Source organism: Astyanax mexicanus, chromosome 5 (genome assembly GCF_023375975.1).
Source record: "Astyanax mexicanus isolate ESR-SI-001 chromosome 5, AstMex3_surface, whole genome shotgun sequence".
In the NCBI taxonomy this organism is placed as follows: Eukaryota; Metazoa; Chordata; class Actinopteri; order Characiformes; family Acestrorhamphidae; genus Astyanax; species Astyanax mexicanus.
In genome coordinates, this window is record NC_064412.1 from 40,705,082 (window position 1) to 40,721,240 (window position 16,159).

General features: G+C 37.4%; 1 protein-coding gene across 1 annotated transcript; it reads left to right on the forward strand.

The window, feature by feature from the left end:
• The first annotated feature begins 3,152 nt into the window (after positions 1-3,152).
• On the forward strand, positions 3,153-9,328 carry nr4a2b (nuclear receptor subfamily 4, group A, member 2b). Its single transcript, XM_007248794.4, has 8 exons — positions 3,153-3,367; positions 3,615-3,704; positions 4,633-5,531; positions 5,995-6,124; positions 6,250-6,413; positions 6,704-6,906; positions 7,030-7,208; positions 7,650-9,328. The coding sequence occupies exons 3-8, from the start codon at positions 4,635-4,637 to the stop codon at positions 7,904-7,906; spliced, it is 1,830 nt and encodes a 609-aa protein (XP_007248856.3). The 5' UTR covers positions 3,153-3,367; positions 3,615-3,704; positions 4,633-4,634; the 3' UTR covers positions 7,907-9,328.
• Positions 9,329-16,159: the final 6,831 nt, after the last annotated feature.

Here is a 16,159-nt window from a genome sequence, read left to right on the forward strand (position 1 = left end):
CTCCTGAAATGGTTTAAGTGATCAGATTTTGATCTCTATTAAATGTTTCTCAGACAACCTCCCGAAATGGTATGAGACGCTTCATTTTAAATGCTTCACGAAAGTTTTTATACTTGTAATTTTATGTGGTTTGGTCTTATTTCATTACAATCCTGAAACTCAAGGCATACAACATTACCAGGTGTAAACAGGGTCTGGTTCAGGCTGTATTTGGTGAACCCGCACCTTTAAACTTTTTGGAAGTTGGTCTTCCCTTTATTTTGTGACCTGTATAATTCTCATATATGCTGAATCAAATTTTAAACATCTTACATGTTCTCCCTTTTATATATTCATAATTGGCTCCTTTCACAACTGTCTAAAGATCTGAAAACAAAAGTAGAATAAATAAAAAGTATGCAGCTTACAGTTTCTGAAGCATATGGAAGACCAAGAACATTCTTAAATAAACTGTTTAAATGCACAGAACAGGGAAATCAAAAGCCCTATTTCCAAGAACTTGCCTGAAATGTTAGTAGGTCAGGAGGGTGGAGTCCCTGTAACACATAATCATCATGGAAGAGTCACAAGAAGGAAACATTACCTGCAGCCCTGTAACAAAATTTAATGTTTGAGGCACGGTATAAATCATCTTGAGGAGCCATACTTTTGAGATTATATCAGTTGGACTGATTAAATCACATTAGGACTTTTTAGCCACAATTAGCAAAGGTACACTACCAGTCCAAAGTATGGACACATCTTCTATAAAGGACAATGAAGGGAAACATAAGGAATTATGTAGTAACTTAAAAGTGTTACACAAACCAAAAATACTCTGAAGCATTTAGATGCTCTTATTTGAGGTGCTGTTAACTTGCAGTTTCTGAGGCTAATAACTCTGATCAACTTTTCCTGTGAAATAAATAAAACTGTTGCTTTATCTTTCCTGGGGTGTTCCTGATGAGGTCCATTTTCATCAAAATGTTTTTTGTTTTTGATGGTCTTTGTGACTGCACTTGAGGATATTTCCAAAGTTGTTTTAAACTTTTGGATTGACTATCTTCATTTCTTAAAGTTAGTTAAGTAGTTCTTGCTATAATATGGATTAGGACATTACTCAAATAGAGCTATTTACTTTATACCAACTCTACCTTTTCACAACTTTACAACGGATGCTCTCAAACACACGAAGAGGACAAGAAATTAACCCTTGACGAGTTCAGCACAGCTGTTAACTGAAAGCCATTCCAGGTGATTCTTCCTCATAAAGCTGTCTGAGAAAATCCAGTCAAGATGTGCAAAACTGACATCTAAGCAAGAGCTGCCTACTTTGAAGAATCTAAAATAAAACACTTTTTGTTTACTAGAACAAAATAATTTCATATGCTTTTTTCCATAGTTTGGATGACTTTAGTATTAATCTTCATTGCAGACAATTTTAATATAATGAAAAAACACTGAATTTAAGGTGTGTCCAAACTTTTGACTAGTACTGTACATTTGGCGAAAAAATAAAGTGCATTACATTAAAGAAATACATTGCCAATTGTAAAACATGGGATTGACTGCTTTCAGTTGCATTGGCAATCTTGTATTTGTGAGGGAAGAATTGACTGGAAAACATACTTTATCACTCGATCACTCTATACACTAGAGGAATAGAATACAACAAATATGTTTATTATACACTCCCCTCCAAATGTATTGAAACAGTAAGGCCAATCCTTTAATTTTGCTGTAGACTAAAAAAGTTGGGTTTACAATAAAATATAAATATTAAAAAAAAGTTACCCATCTAAGCTTTTATTTGCATGTATTAACTGACAGACACTTGAAAAGATATCACATTTTGTCTGAACCCATTCATTTTTCTTGTGAGCAAAAGTATTGGAACAGATAAACTTACAATAGATTGAAGTGAATATGATAGTAATATTTAGTTCAAAATACTTTGCTTGCAATAACTGCATCAAGTCTCTCACCCATTGTCATCAGTAAACATTTGCATTTAAAAGTACCACAGCACCTTTCAACTGGTATTTGTTTTTTTTTGTTTTTTTTATTTAGTCTTTTGGGTCACTATCTTGCTGCATGATGAAGGATTTCCCAGTCAGTTTGGTTGCATCCCTTTCTTTAAAATGTTTCTGTAAATTTCTCAGTATAATTGGACTGCTTTCATCATGTGTGACATCATCAATGTAGATTTATGAGCTCATCTCAGAAAAACAAACATGTAAGCCCGAGCAATGACATTACCTCCACTCTGATGAGCTTGTATGTTTGGGATCATGAGCAGATCCTTTATTTCTCCAAACCTTAGCCTTTCTATTCCACTGGAAAAGGTTAATCTTTGTCTTTTTAGTCCATGAAACAGGCTTGTCTCTGTACTTCTTGGCAAATTCCAAGTCTTCTTGCTAATTTAGCTAATTTAACTAGCGTTTTGAATCTTCTGGTAAAACCTCTGTATTTTTGTTCATAAAGTTTTCTGTGAACAGTAGATTGTGATACCTTCACTCTGGAAGTTGTTGCCATGGTCTTTCTTTACAGCACTAACAATGTTTCTGTTATCAAATGCTGTTGTTGTATTGTTCTACCTGTTTGTGTACGTAGTACACCAGTGACAAATTTCTTCTTCAGGGCATTTCAAGCAGTTGTACTGGCTATGACCAATATATGTGCAATGACTCTAAATGATTCAGGGCTATTTATTGTTTCAATGTAACAGGACACATCTGGGCAGCAAAGTCACATGTTCCAATATTTTTGCTTATAAGAAAAAGAATTGGATCAGACAAAAGGGGGCTATGTTTATTATTAATATGATTTTTTATGATTTTTATTATTATTAGTGAATATAGTAGAAGAGTCCCAACAATCCAAAACCATTAAATGAACGTTGATTCAATGTCAGAATTTCAATACTAGTGAATGCTAAATGTTAAATAAAAGTTATTTTTTCATCATCAACATTAAAAGATGAAATGCATTCAAAAAGTACATGTTAATTCAATGTTTTTTTTCTATCAGTTACAAGTGATGCAGATTCGCATACATTTGCAAATTTAGTGACAGGCTCGTGCGAGTCAGTTCCTCTTTATGCAAGCCCTGAGTTTTAACCGCACGGAAGCCCCGCGTGCGAAAGCTCTGACCGTACACACACACAAAGCCTGCACTGTGGGCTCGTCTCTCCGCGCGCGCGCGCACTCCAGCGCGTCAAAGACTGACGCCGATGACGTGAGGACTGTTTGCACGTGGGCCGAGGCGCTCCGAGCCCATAAACAAAGGCACGTTGCGCTCGAGCGCCAGAGAGGAGCTGCAGCTGTAGAGAAGAGCGCGCGAGAGCCTGGACCTGAGAGCGCTCGAGCTCCGCGCATCAAAAACTGAGGTAAAAATTACGCTAAAATGGTAAAGCGCTTTTCAGGCGTAGTTTAATATTTTTCTTTTGATTTGATTTCATATTTTAGTGAAATCTTCTAATATAGAATTTGATTATCCACTGGTTTATAATGTTTTTGTGTTTTTTTACTAAGATAGCTGGTAGAAAAAAGTCGCACGCGTAGTGTTTGAGATTTGTATAGTTTGTAAAATAAGTGCTAGGCTAATATTTGTCATTTTTGTGCTTTGTTGGACAGAAATCTCAGTGAACGGAGTCACGGCGCTGCTCACCGGCCGAACGAGAACTGCAGCGATTCCCCGAGAACCCAAGAAACAGGTGTTTGGAGGTAAAGAAGGAAAAATACATAAAAAGTAAAATAAAAAAGCGCAACCACGAGCTTTGTTTTAACATTAAACACAAGGAGATCTATATACTTTACTGAACTAGATTTTTAGACTTGGTGCTGCAAAATCAAGGCTAGATATATTTTAAAATGCATCTTGAGGAACCATATACAGGAGCTTTTTAGGGTAGATTTTATGATTGTAAAGAAGATTCCAATTCTCTATCCTGGTAATAAATAAACGCTTATAGAGGGTCACGTACGTAAAAAAGTACATTAAAAGATCCTTAACCATGTTTATTTGTGTCCAAATAAATGTCTGTAAGTGTTAGCTATAATGTTACATTTACAGTCGCCTAAGTTAATGTACTTTACTACACATGCATTTTAAAGTAATTATACACAGTAGAATTAACACATAGTTTTGATTTAGTAAAAACTTAAAACTCTGACGAGAGTAGTAGAACTATCCTTGTGTAACCAAAACCTAGAACTCTGGACACCCTTAAAATAAAATAAAAAAATCTTGAGTTGTTATTTAGTGAAGCACTGGTTCTATATATTAGTAAAAAATGCTCACATTATTTTTCCTATATCTGGTTAGATGCTTTTTATTTATGATAGAATCCCCCAGTTTATGATTGTTTAAACAACCTTATTTTTTTTTAATATATAGAAATTAGTATCACTATGAAAGAATGACGTGTTTACAGTACAATATAGAGCCCAGTTTGCTTGGATGGCGACCCTTTCAGACGTTCTCAGTTCTCGACAGCAGTGGCTACTTGTTCAAGTTACTTGAACACTTTATACGTTTTAAATTAATTATCCTACACGTATATGTTAACTTTTGAGTTTTATGTGCATTGCAGTGTTAGTCTATATCTAATTTTCTGTTGTTGGACACTCTTTCCCTCCCTCCCCCGGACAGCCATGCCCTGTGTCCAGGCTCAGTACGGGAGCTCTCCTCCAGGCGCAAGTCCCGCGTGCCAGACGTACAGCTACAGCGCGGCGGCGGCGGCGGCTGCGGCGGGAGAGTACAGCTGCGACCTGCTCACCCCGGAGTTCGTCAAGTTCAGTATGGATCTGACCAACGCCGAGATCGCCGCCACCTCCGCGCTGCCCAGCTTCAGCACGTTCGCGGAGGGCACCGGCGGCGCGGGCTACGACTCCAAAGCCCCCTGCCTGTACCAGGCGACGGCGCATTCCGGAGAGCACCTGTCCATCAAAGCCGAGGACATGCACTCGCACGGCTACCCGCCTCAAGCCGAGGACGGGACGTCCCACGGCGGATACTACAAACCGACCCCTCCTGGTTTCTCCTCCGCTTCTCACGCGCCTCCTCCTCCTCCGGCGCCGCACCACCCTCACCATCACCACCACCATCACCACGCGTGGGAGGACGCAGGTTCGCTGCACGCCTTCTCGCACGGCTACCTTGCCGCGTCTCACGTGATGGAGCAGCAGAGGAAAGACGCCGTGTCCAGGCTCTTCTCCTTTAAGCAGAGTCCCGCCGGGGCGCCGTCGTCCTTAGCCGCGTGCCACGTACGCTTTGACGGCGCTCCGTCCGCGCATCGGTCTCTGGAAAGCACGGGATTCACGGTGCCGACCGCGCTGAGGAAGCAGCACAGCTTGGGCTTTCCGCACCCGCTGCACGTCGGACACGGTCACGCGCACGGACACGGTCACGCGCTCAATGAGAGTCCTGTGAGCTCTCCGCCGTGCCGAGGGTCCCCGTCCAGCGAGGGCTTGTGCGCCGTGTGCGGCGACAACGCCGCCTGCCAGCACTACGGAGTACGCACCTGCGAGGGCTGCAAGGGCTTCTTCAAGGTATGTTTAAGTATTTTGATCTTTTATTTTTAAAAAACTGTTTTAAAAACACGTGCCTCTGCTTCTATATTTTTTTTAATTCAGCTCTGCACCCATAGCATTGTTTACCAATCTTTGTTACACAATGGTGTAAAATGAAATTGGCCCAAAAGTACACCCCTGCGGAACTCCCCACGGCAACATCAAGCCGGCTCTTTATTTCGGCATGGTGATGGGATCATCGCACTAATCCGACATGAGAGGTCGGGGGAGTCGGTGCCCAGGGACCCCCGAATTATGACAGCCCACGGCTGTGTGTTTACCGAATGTCTACCCTGTCCTGCCCTTGAATGTATTACTCAGCTTTGCTTTTAAGAGCCCAGCCTTGAGAGCAGGCACCCCCTTTCCCCCCCTCCTTGTTCAATTATGAAACAGCACGCTGTAATTTCAGTGCTGAAATTGTCATTGTGTTGTTTTTCGGCAGCGCACAGTGCAGAAAAACGCCAAATATGTTTGCCTGGCCAACAAGAACTGCCCCGTTGACAAGAGAAGGAGGAACAGATGCCAGTACTGCCGATTTCAGAAGTGCTTAGTCGTGGGGATGGTGAAAGAAGGTATGGTTTGAACAGTTTTGTGACCTCTCTTTCTGTTTTTGCTTTCTATATGAGTTTTTTTAGAGAATACATGCAATAAGAATTGGTCTGGATTTGTAACCAGAAGGTTGGAATGTGTGTCACAGTTGTCAGAACGGACAGTCTAAAAGGTCGACGGGGTCGACTACCATCTAAACCCAAGAGTCCGCAGGATGTCCCAAGCTCCTTATCACCCGCCAGTCTCCTGAGTGCCCTGGTTAGGGCCCACATAGACTCCAACCCCTTGATAGGACGCCTGGATTACTCTAAAGTGAGTGGCAACCAATGCTCAGTGTCAGTGTTGTGGATAATCCAGAATCAATCAGGAATGCTCATAAAAATGCACTCAGCTGTTACTCTTGTTGTAAAAAGATAGTCTCCACTTATCAGCAGTATCAATGTGGCCAAACCATTCTGTTATTAATAATTGCTAAGCATTATCAAACTGTAATAGTTAAAATAAGTAAATGAAAACATTATTATAACATTAAATGTTGATCTAAATTGTTGTTGCATTTTTTTCATTGACAGACAAGTAAAGTTTTGTCTCCAACCATTCAGTTTCAGGTAAACCCCGAATATCATGGTGCTGGAGATGAAAGCCTCCACGTGCAGCAGTTTTATGACCTCCTAACGGGGTCCATGAGCATCATTCGTGGATGGGCAGAGAAGATGCCTGCATTTACTGACCTCCCCAAATGCGACCAGGAGCTGCTCTTCGAGTCAGCCTTTCTGGAGCTCTTTGTTCTGAGATTGGCGTACAGGTGAATGTCATAATTCTTTCTGTCATCCTACTAACAATATAGCTTATCAATAATATTTTTTTCAAGTCATTGTATCAAGCTCATGCCAATCTCTGTTTAAATGATGCTTGCTCTCATTTTCAGATCAAACCTGGCAGAAGATAAGCTAATTTTTTGCAATGGTACAGTCCTGCACAAGCTGCAGTGCGTGCGAGCCTTCGGAGAATGGATCGACTCCATCGTGGAGTTCTCTGTCAACCTTCAGAGCATGAACATAGACATCTCCGCCTTCTCCTGCATGGCCGCTCTTACAATGCTAACAGGTAGGATAGAAGTTTTTCTTAAATTCAATGTTTTTTGAGTATTGCCATAGGGACACCACATAAGAAGCAGTAGCACTGAAACTGGTGGTCTAGACTTTTTCTCCTATACACAGTAAATCTGGAGTACATATGGATAGAGCAAGCAATCTGAATGGCAAGGTTTTCCTGAGAATTTGCATAAGAACGTTCCTAAAAATCTTTCCAAAGAAATTTACATTTATATGTATCACTTATCTCTGTTGGACCTTTCTCCAAAATGGTACTTTATAAGAGGCAAAAAAGCTTTGATGCAGAAGACCTTTGTCTGACAGTGAATAAATAACTGTTTTTCCATCCATGAATCATTTTATCACAAGCATTTTTAAGGGAAAATGCCACAATGCACATGCTATTGTAACACCTCCATTCTTACTCATTTTCCTTGTACTTTGCCTTCCACAGAAAGGCACGGCCTTAAGGAGTCCAAAAAGATGGAAGAGCTTCAGGGCAAGATTTTAAACTGTTTGAAGGAACACGTGACCTGCAACAGTGGTGGCCTGAACAGCCAAAGTTATTTGTCCAAATTGCTGAGCAAATTGCCGGAGCTGCGTACCCTGTGCACCCAGGGACTCCAGCGTATCTTTTACCTGAAACTTGAAGACCTGGTTCCGACGCCTGCCATCATTGACAAACTCTTTCATGACACATTACCATTCTGAACTCGGAATTGCTTTCAGACTCTGACCTTTCCACTGGACTTTTCTGAAGCAACTGGCCATGCAGTGGTCATGGATGCACTGATACACAAAAAAGGAGACTTTTTTTTACACGCTCTTTGAAGTGCTTTAAGATGGGCACATTTTTTCATACTGTATTTGAAAAACCCTGACTCTTGTACTACGATGGTCTAGTACAGGTGGTCTAAAGCAGGAAAACCATGGCCCTGCTGAGCTTAGTGATTTGACATGCCTGATTTAACTTCTTTAATTACTAAAGAAGGGAAAAACTTACAATTCTAAGATGATTTTCTGTGATTCTTTTTTGAAACCCTCTGCATCGATGCACATTTAATTTTTTAGCAGTAACACACTGATGAAGAATGAACACAAAAGTTATAATTGACAAGGGATCAAATAAGAGTAGATTTTGGGTTTAAATATTTTTGGGTGGAAGTGTGAAAATGGTAAAAAGTGAAAAAAGAAATATCAAATTGAATATTTTCAAATTTGATGACAAGCATGACAGGATTACAGCATGGCCTTGTCCTTTTTAAAACATTTCTTTTAAGGTGAAAAGAAAATCTTTTCTTGTTTTTTTTTTTTTGTAAAAATGATGTAGGTTACAACAAGATAAACACTAAACTCTGCAGGGCCTGTAGCCTAGCACTAACAGTTGTTGGACTGTTGTGAGTTGTTGTGATTTTGCACTGGGCAAGGAAGGGTTTGCAGTACTGGGAACGCTGACAGCACCAACTATTCCCAGGAGGCGGGTCCTGCCCTGTTCTCCCCGAATACAAGTGGAAAAATAAACAGCGGCACACTGAAGGAGCGAGGAATAAAGTACAAAAAGACTTACAACGTGACAAAAGAGAGAAAATTCATCTAATCTCTTTTGTTGGAAAAGGGACAAACCATGTGCTTGTTAATAGTTTATCCATGGAAATATCTCATTGATTTAAAGCGCGGTTTAAATGTATTTGTATTGTTATGCGTCACATATTCATATAAGAAAAAAGTCACTGGACATTTAAAGGGAATTTGCATCTAATCTATCATTGTTCTGTATGGGTGGCCAGAAATGGATGGGTAGCCAGTTGCAAGCGGGGACCTAAGGAACGTGTTTCTGAATTAATACTCAAAACCTTGCTGTCTTTTATTATTTTTTAGCACATTTGTCCTTTTTTACAGTTCGCGGAAAATGGAAATATGCATGGAGTTATCTGCTAACTACGTCCTCCAGCACTTTGTAATTTCATATTGAAATAAGGTTTTTGCTTTTCGTTTCTTAACATTTCGCTCCGACCCGTGGTTTCTATCCAGCTATGAACTGATGTGGTTTTGCAGCGCAGGTCTGTGTGTATCATTGCGAAGTACCCGCTATGAACTTTAGTGCTTTGCAAAATAAATCGTGAATAAAATTCATATTCCTTCGATTCTTTTTCTATTTAACTTTAAATAATTTTCACGCATATTATTTCAATATTTTATATCATGTCATATTCAAGCGGCAATCCGCTTGTTTTTTATATAGCTTACTTCATTTAAAAAGGTGGGAAATATATAAGTATTATATTTTATTTCGTTTGTTTTCAAAATGGATTTACTGTTTTTAACTTAAAGATTAGTTTAATTCAATTATATGAACACTAATACATATTGTAATGCAATAATAAGTAAAAACAGTTAGGGGCGAAGTCGTTTTAAGCATACCTTTTCAATCAAGATAAGCCGAACTTATTGCAGTTGTTCTACTTTAATTTTAGTTTTATTTTTCTTTTGATGTAATGTTAAAATACGCTTAAAACGTTGACATATAGATGTTATCTTTATTATACTGTTAAGCCGATTAACCTGATGTCGGCGTGTAGGTGGAACACAGGACCATATCTACCAATAAAAATTACACAGTAAATTTGCCAGTGTTAAATTGTAAAACTTTAACACAAAGAGTGCTCATTTTTACTAGTGCTAATTAATGCACTAAACGGCTTCATTAATCACGGACAAATTTACAGTGTATGAAATAAAATAAATAACAGTTTATGTAGGTTAAAGACAAAGGTATAGCACTAAAATTATTTCTCAGATTATATTTTTTATTTTTGTTTCGCAGTTGCTTTAAAAAATACAATAATGAAATAATATTGATTACAGGGAGGAATTCAGCCGAGCTTCACCCAGTGGAGGAGGCTCTGAAAGAGCAGCGTGCACTTTTAAAAAGGTCACGGCGCGTTTCAGGCCTGTTACTGAACCGCTGAGGTAGTAGCGAGGTTCGGTCTGCAGAACATATCAAATGAGATATGGAGTGGTCCTCATCTACAGCTCCGTACAGTGATCAATGAGGGAAGTGCTCTGCACTGTACAGCTCATTTGGAGCTCTGCTCTAAAACACTGTAAAATAGTGCTGCTTTGAGTTAAGTTAATAAAATAAATACAGCTACATTCATTTCATAAGAATTAAATACTTTGGTATTACTGGGTCATCATCAATATATTGAGGCTTTTTAAAAGTCCTGATTAAAATCTTATGATTTATTATTTAACTTCAGACTACAAAGAAATCATATTTTCCAACTGAATCCTTTTGATTTCCACTGTTTGGTTCAAGGCAAGCTGCACTACAGGATGGACAGAGACAGGGTGGACAATATTTTAAAAAAATGGAGGAAAATATGGTTGACCTAGAGCTGACTTGTCCATGGTGACTGTTCTTGTTCTGTTTCAAAGATATGTTTGATTTTCTAAAAAAGTTTTAATTCTTTTGATATTTTACCACAAAATGTTGGACAGATTCTGATTTACCTCAGCTAAGTATGGAGACAATATGATAAATATTAAGTAAAATTAATATTATTTATTGATGAACATTCAGTAAGTGTCTTCAGTCCCTTTCAAATAATAATAATAATAATAATAATAATAATAATAATAATAATAATAATAATAATAATAATAATAAGCATTGAATAGCATACTTTATTTTTTATATAGCACTTTTCTTGAACCCAAAGATGCTTACAATCATTAGTAGGTATAAGAAAGAAACATTAAACACACAGCAACCTGATAATAATATAACAACTAGACAACAGGAATGAGTGGTAGAGCAAATTAAACAGAGGAAGGCCATAGGTAAGAGATTTAAATATGCAAAGTGAGGTAGATTGTTTGACCACAATTGGGAGAGAGTAGTCGAGGAGCAAGTCTAGAAAAAAGAAGTTGGTACTAATATTCTGACTGGACTATATACTGTACATGCATATATTAGGCCTCAGATATGGGTTATATACAGTACTCTGATACCAACCTCATGTACATGGTCTTAAGCAGCTAGCACTGAATCAGATTAGCACTGAAATTCATTACACAATGATATTGTCTTGGAATTTGATTGTACAAAATAGTTTAGAGGTATGTAACTGAATTACAGTCTGCAAAAGAAATGACTACTGTATCTTTCAAACTGTCTGTGTGCAAAATTTGATTGTGCCGTCTAAGCATTCACTATCTACATTTAAGTGATCTGGTTATGGCAAAAAAAATCTATATTTTTGTCTACTGTGCTCTGCATCCATGATGCAACAATAAGAGCATATTCATCAGTGCAGAAACGATTGCGTCTGATAAGGTCACTGGTAGGAAAGGGCTGAAATTAAATGGAGTTGTTGTTAATAATGGTCTAATCTGATGTCTGTTTCATTATAGATGCATTGATACAGTAGTGGTAGGTTAGAGCCAATAAGCATCAATTTCTACTATTGCTCATATATTAATATTTATTAAAACATTTTTTGTTATCTTTTGGAATGGCAAAATATGTAATGTTTTTTTTTCCTTTTGTTCTAACATTTAAACCTAGATTTTGTTATTATATAACATATTATATAACATATCTGTATGAATATACATACACAACATTTTTTTGCATTCATATATTAAATATTATATATATTTATATAATATATATATATATATATTTAAATATTGTGATTGCCAAAAAAAGTAACACCAGTCATTTTTTTCTTGAAAAACACATTTTACAAAACGGCTACAACTGACCATCAAATCACGTGTTGCCAAATCTCAACTTTATCAAATCAATTTAGCATTTGTTTTGTTATGTTATATAAATGACATATTTCAAAATTAAGTGTAGATTATTGTAGTTATAGTACTAGAAGAAGAAAAAACATATTACTTTTACATATCTCTACTTCTGTAGTGCATGGAATACTATGTAATTAATAAAAAAAGTATACATATTACTAAATATTGATGACTCAAGAAGGTTAAATTGTGAATTGTTGCATTTTATGTATTTTACTCCATTTGTAAATATAATATTACAGAAAAATATTATATTTATTTCTACAGAAGCGCAGTAAAATTATAAAGCAAAGCGCATATTATAAAACAATGCTCAAATGTAGTTATTCACATCATATTATTCTTTGTTTTTCTCCTATTTTCTGCAGGATTTTGGCAATTTGTCCCACATTTTTAAGCTGCTTCATAATAATGAATGGGGTCAAAACATTTGTGCAGCTTTTTAATATGATACAAATTCAGGAATATCAGCCAACCAACCACATATCACAGCAATCATCTGGCTTTAACCTTAGCAACCATTTAAAATAACATATCAACCACTATAGCCACCACACAGCAAATTTACCAGTGTTAAATCAATCAGTATTGCATCCAAGCAGTATACAATACAGCAAAACAAAATATTGCAAAAATAAACCAAACTAATATTTCTTACACTCTTAAGTATAGCAAGCATCTGTAACACCTTATCAACTCCAATAATTCTATAGCAACTGTGTAAAACATTAAAAAAGACAATGCTACTGAACTGATAACATCTCTTTTGCATTTGTTTCTCTACAACTCGGTAAAACTGGGTCAGCAATGTTGTTTTAGTGAACCTGACATTTGGGCAGTATGAGTGAAACCCAATAAAACCCTCAAAAAAAAGTCTCAATGGACTTCCTGCTCACTCTAGAAACTCTATTTCCCACAATCCATCTCCCTCCCTCTGTACCTTCTACCATGTTTACTACTCCAGCCAATCAGAGACTGTTCCTAAATAGCAAGAATAGCACTGCAACATAACTCTTTCTTCAGCTTGTATTTTAAGTTGTTTGCAAAGTATTGCCAACCTACATTTGCTGCACACTAAGATTATTTCTGTTTAGTTCACCTGCTACTGATCTCTGCTTGTTTATTGTTTTCTATCTATTGCCCTTTTATTTTGATAGCTCTTTTGGTTCGAGACTCTGGCTGGTTTCCTGGTTCATGATTCAGGGTTGCCCTTCTCTATTTGATGGTTAAACTAATAGTGTTAAAATTATTAAACTATTTTTATATGTTAAATTATTAAATGGTTGGCTTAAACATTTAAGTTAAATTAACAATTCAATTAACTGAAGAACAGTCATTTGCCCAATGTGCCCTGTTTTCTTGTATAGTATTTTGAATGAGTATTTTAGTATTTTAAATTACTATTTTTAGTATTAAAAAGTATTTTAGTTTGTTTTATAAATATTTTAATGGTTCTGGGAATGTTAAAAATGAGAATTTCCTAATTCCCCTTAATGCCTCTCATTCTCTCTCTCTTATTCTCTCTCGCTCTTTCCCTCTCTCTCTTTCATGCTGTCTCTTGGCCTGCAGGTGTTAGCACTCCATCCATGTATGTGACATCTCCTCCTCCATGGTTGGGGATATGAAGTATTGATTTATGTTCAGGAAAAGGGCCTTATAAAAATGATCACATCCACGTATGGGATTAATGCGGCTCTGATCGATCCACATCCTGTTCCTCACCGCTTTAGACTGTCACTGGCGGTGCAATGTGAAAATAAAGAGATCAATATTATCTGGGAAATGTCAAATTTATTATAATTATGAGTGTGTGGTACCAGTGGCAGGACAGTCCGGCGGGATTTGGGGTGGGGAAGAGGTCTGCAGGTCTTTCTAAGGAAGGTGTTTGTGTGTGTGTGTGTGTGTGTGTGCGTGTGTTTGTTTGGGGGAGCACACAAATTTGACCATCTGATAATTAAAAGTGACGGAATCTGCATTTCCATACCAAAAGCACAGACCCAGCATGGCCCCGTCTTTAAAGTCAGCTCAGTGAATGTGGCCACATCTGGTTGGTACGGCCTCAAAGCTGGACCAGGGGATGTGCCATTTACCCTGCAGTAGAGCCTGGCACACACTGACCCTGCATTCAGACATGTTTAGTATCTCATCTCCATATTTAATTGATCTTGCACTGAAATGCAATGGTTTTGTATGGACAGTAACTTTGGATGGACCACCAATGAAGTGGTGAACAGTTCTGAGTGTAACTATATGGATTCTAATTCTCAGTCAAATAAGATACTAAGCTATGAATCGCCAGGTCATACTATTTGTGCATTGGTATCCCTTGTTGCTATTGAAAGTTATAACCAAGTTCTTTTGGTATGTTTGAGGAAGGGATGACTCTGTATATCCCATATATCCTTTATAAACATATTTTCATTCAATATGTTTATTTAAAACATTTATTACATGGTAAATTAATATTGAAGTCATCCAGACCATAAAGGACACATAAGGAATCATGTAGTAACTTGTTAACAGTGAAGTGTTAAACAAACCAAAATACTTTGAAGTATTTAGATGGTCTTATCTGAGGTGCTGTTAACATGCCGTTTTTGATGCTGGTAACACTGACTAATTCATTCTGTGGAACAGAAGGAACTCTTGGTCTTCCTTTCCTGGGGCAGTCCTAATGAGAGCCAGTTTCATCATAACGTTTTTGATGTTCTTTGTGACTACACTTGAGGATGTTTTTTTTCAAATTGACTGATCGTCATTTCTTAAAGTATTTTTTCTTTACTTAGTTAATTGAGTTTTTGCCATAATATGGATTCAAATAGAGATATTCACTGTATACCAACTCTACCTCTTCACAACTTTACAACTGATGCTCTCAAACACATTAAGAGGCAAGAAATTCAAGTATTTAACTCTTGATAATTTTAGTACAGCTGTTAACTAAAAACCATTCCAGGTGACTCTACCTCATAAAACGGACTGAGAAAATCCAGCCAAGATGTGCAAAGCTGTCATCTAAGCAAGAGGTGCTACTTTGAAAAATAACATTTTATTTAGTAAATAATTACATATTTTTGTCCTCATAGTTTGGTAAATTGAAGTGTTTATCCAAAATTCAAATAAAAAAAAGCTTTCCCCAATCAATAAATCAATCAATAAATACATTTGGGTGGGGTGGGGGGGGGGGGGTTACTTGGCGGACCACCATCTTTGCTAAACTGAGCTTGATTTAAGCTTAATTTTTGAATCATTATATTTGACCAAGATTAAAAGGTAACACTTTACTTGGATGGTCCATTTGATGGCCTCTTTGATGCTCAACTGACATTCAACTAACATTCAACTACATGTCTATTAAATGCAAATGAACTAAAAGGTGAAAGTAAATGATTCTCTATTGAATATAACCCTACATTCAACTCTAATCCAAACACTTATCTTAATATTTTAGGATTGGTTTTAGGGTTAGATTTTAAGTTTAGGTTAAGGTTAGGGTAAGGGTTAAGTGTAGGATTTGATTTTATGGTTGATTAAGGGTCAAGGTTAGGGTTAGGTGTACGGTTAGGTTCTATTTTGAATCTTCTCATCGGTAAACAGTATAAACAGAGCTGAGCTCCACTACTGTAATATAATTGTAAGTTAATTGTATTTTTTGGTAGTTAAACACATAAACTGCACCTTACAGTACTTATTAGACAAACTGCCCTATTTTTTGGGGGGTTGAAAACCACACGCACCTGCTGCTGCCAACACCCCGGTTGCTGAGTATAATACAGGAATTGACCTGAGCCACATGTGTCAACTCAAGTGTAAACCACAATTATCAGGAGTTTTTTGCCTTATATCAGCTGCACTCTGGTTGATTCTTCAGGCTATTTGGGTGTCTTTTTAAAATATCAGATTCTGGTCCTTTAGGGTGAGCTGTACACTCAAGGAAGGCAGTCTGGGGTGCTTAGTCTAGGAAAAGGGGCGGGCCCTACTAAATGAGTAGGCATGTCTTTGGGCCTGATGTCTACAAAGGCTAACATTCTAAATGTTTAGTATTTTGAACACATTAGATGTATATCATACAGGAAAGTGCGCTTTTAATAAAAACGTTAGCATTTCTTCTCTGACAGATTTACATAGAGGTAATAACAGTTGTAT

Excerpts from the sequence above, each read along its gene's own strand:
- nr4a2b (XM_007248794.4), top strand. The coding sequence starts at position 4,635 with ATGCCCTGTGTCCAGGCTCAGTACGGGAGCTCTCCTCCAGGCGCAAGT. Across the intron at positions 6,414-6,703 it reads GACGCCTGGATTACTCTAAA|TTTCAGGTAAACCCCGAATA; the intron begins GTGAGTGGCAAC and ends CCAACCATTCAG. Across the intron at positions 6,907-7,029 it reads GTTCTGAGATTGGCGTACAG|ATCAAACCTGGCAGAAGATA; the intron begins GTGAATGTCATA and ends TCTCATTTTCAG.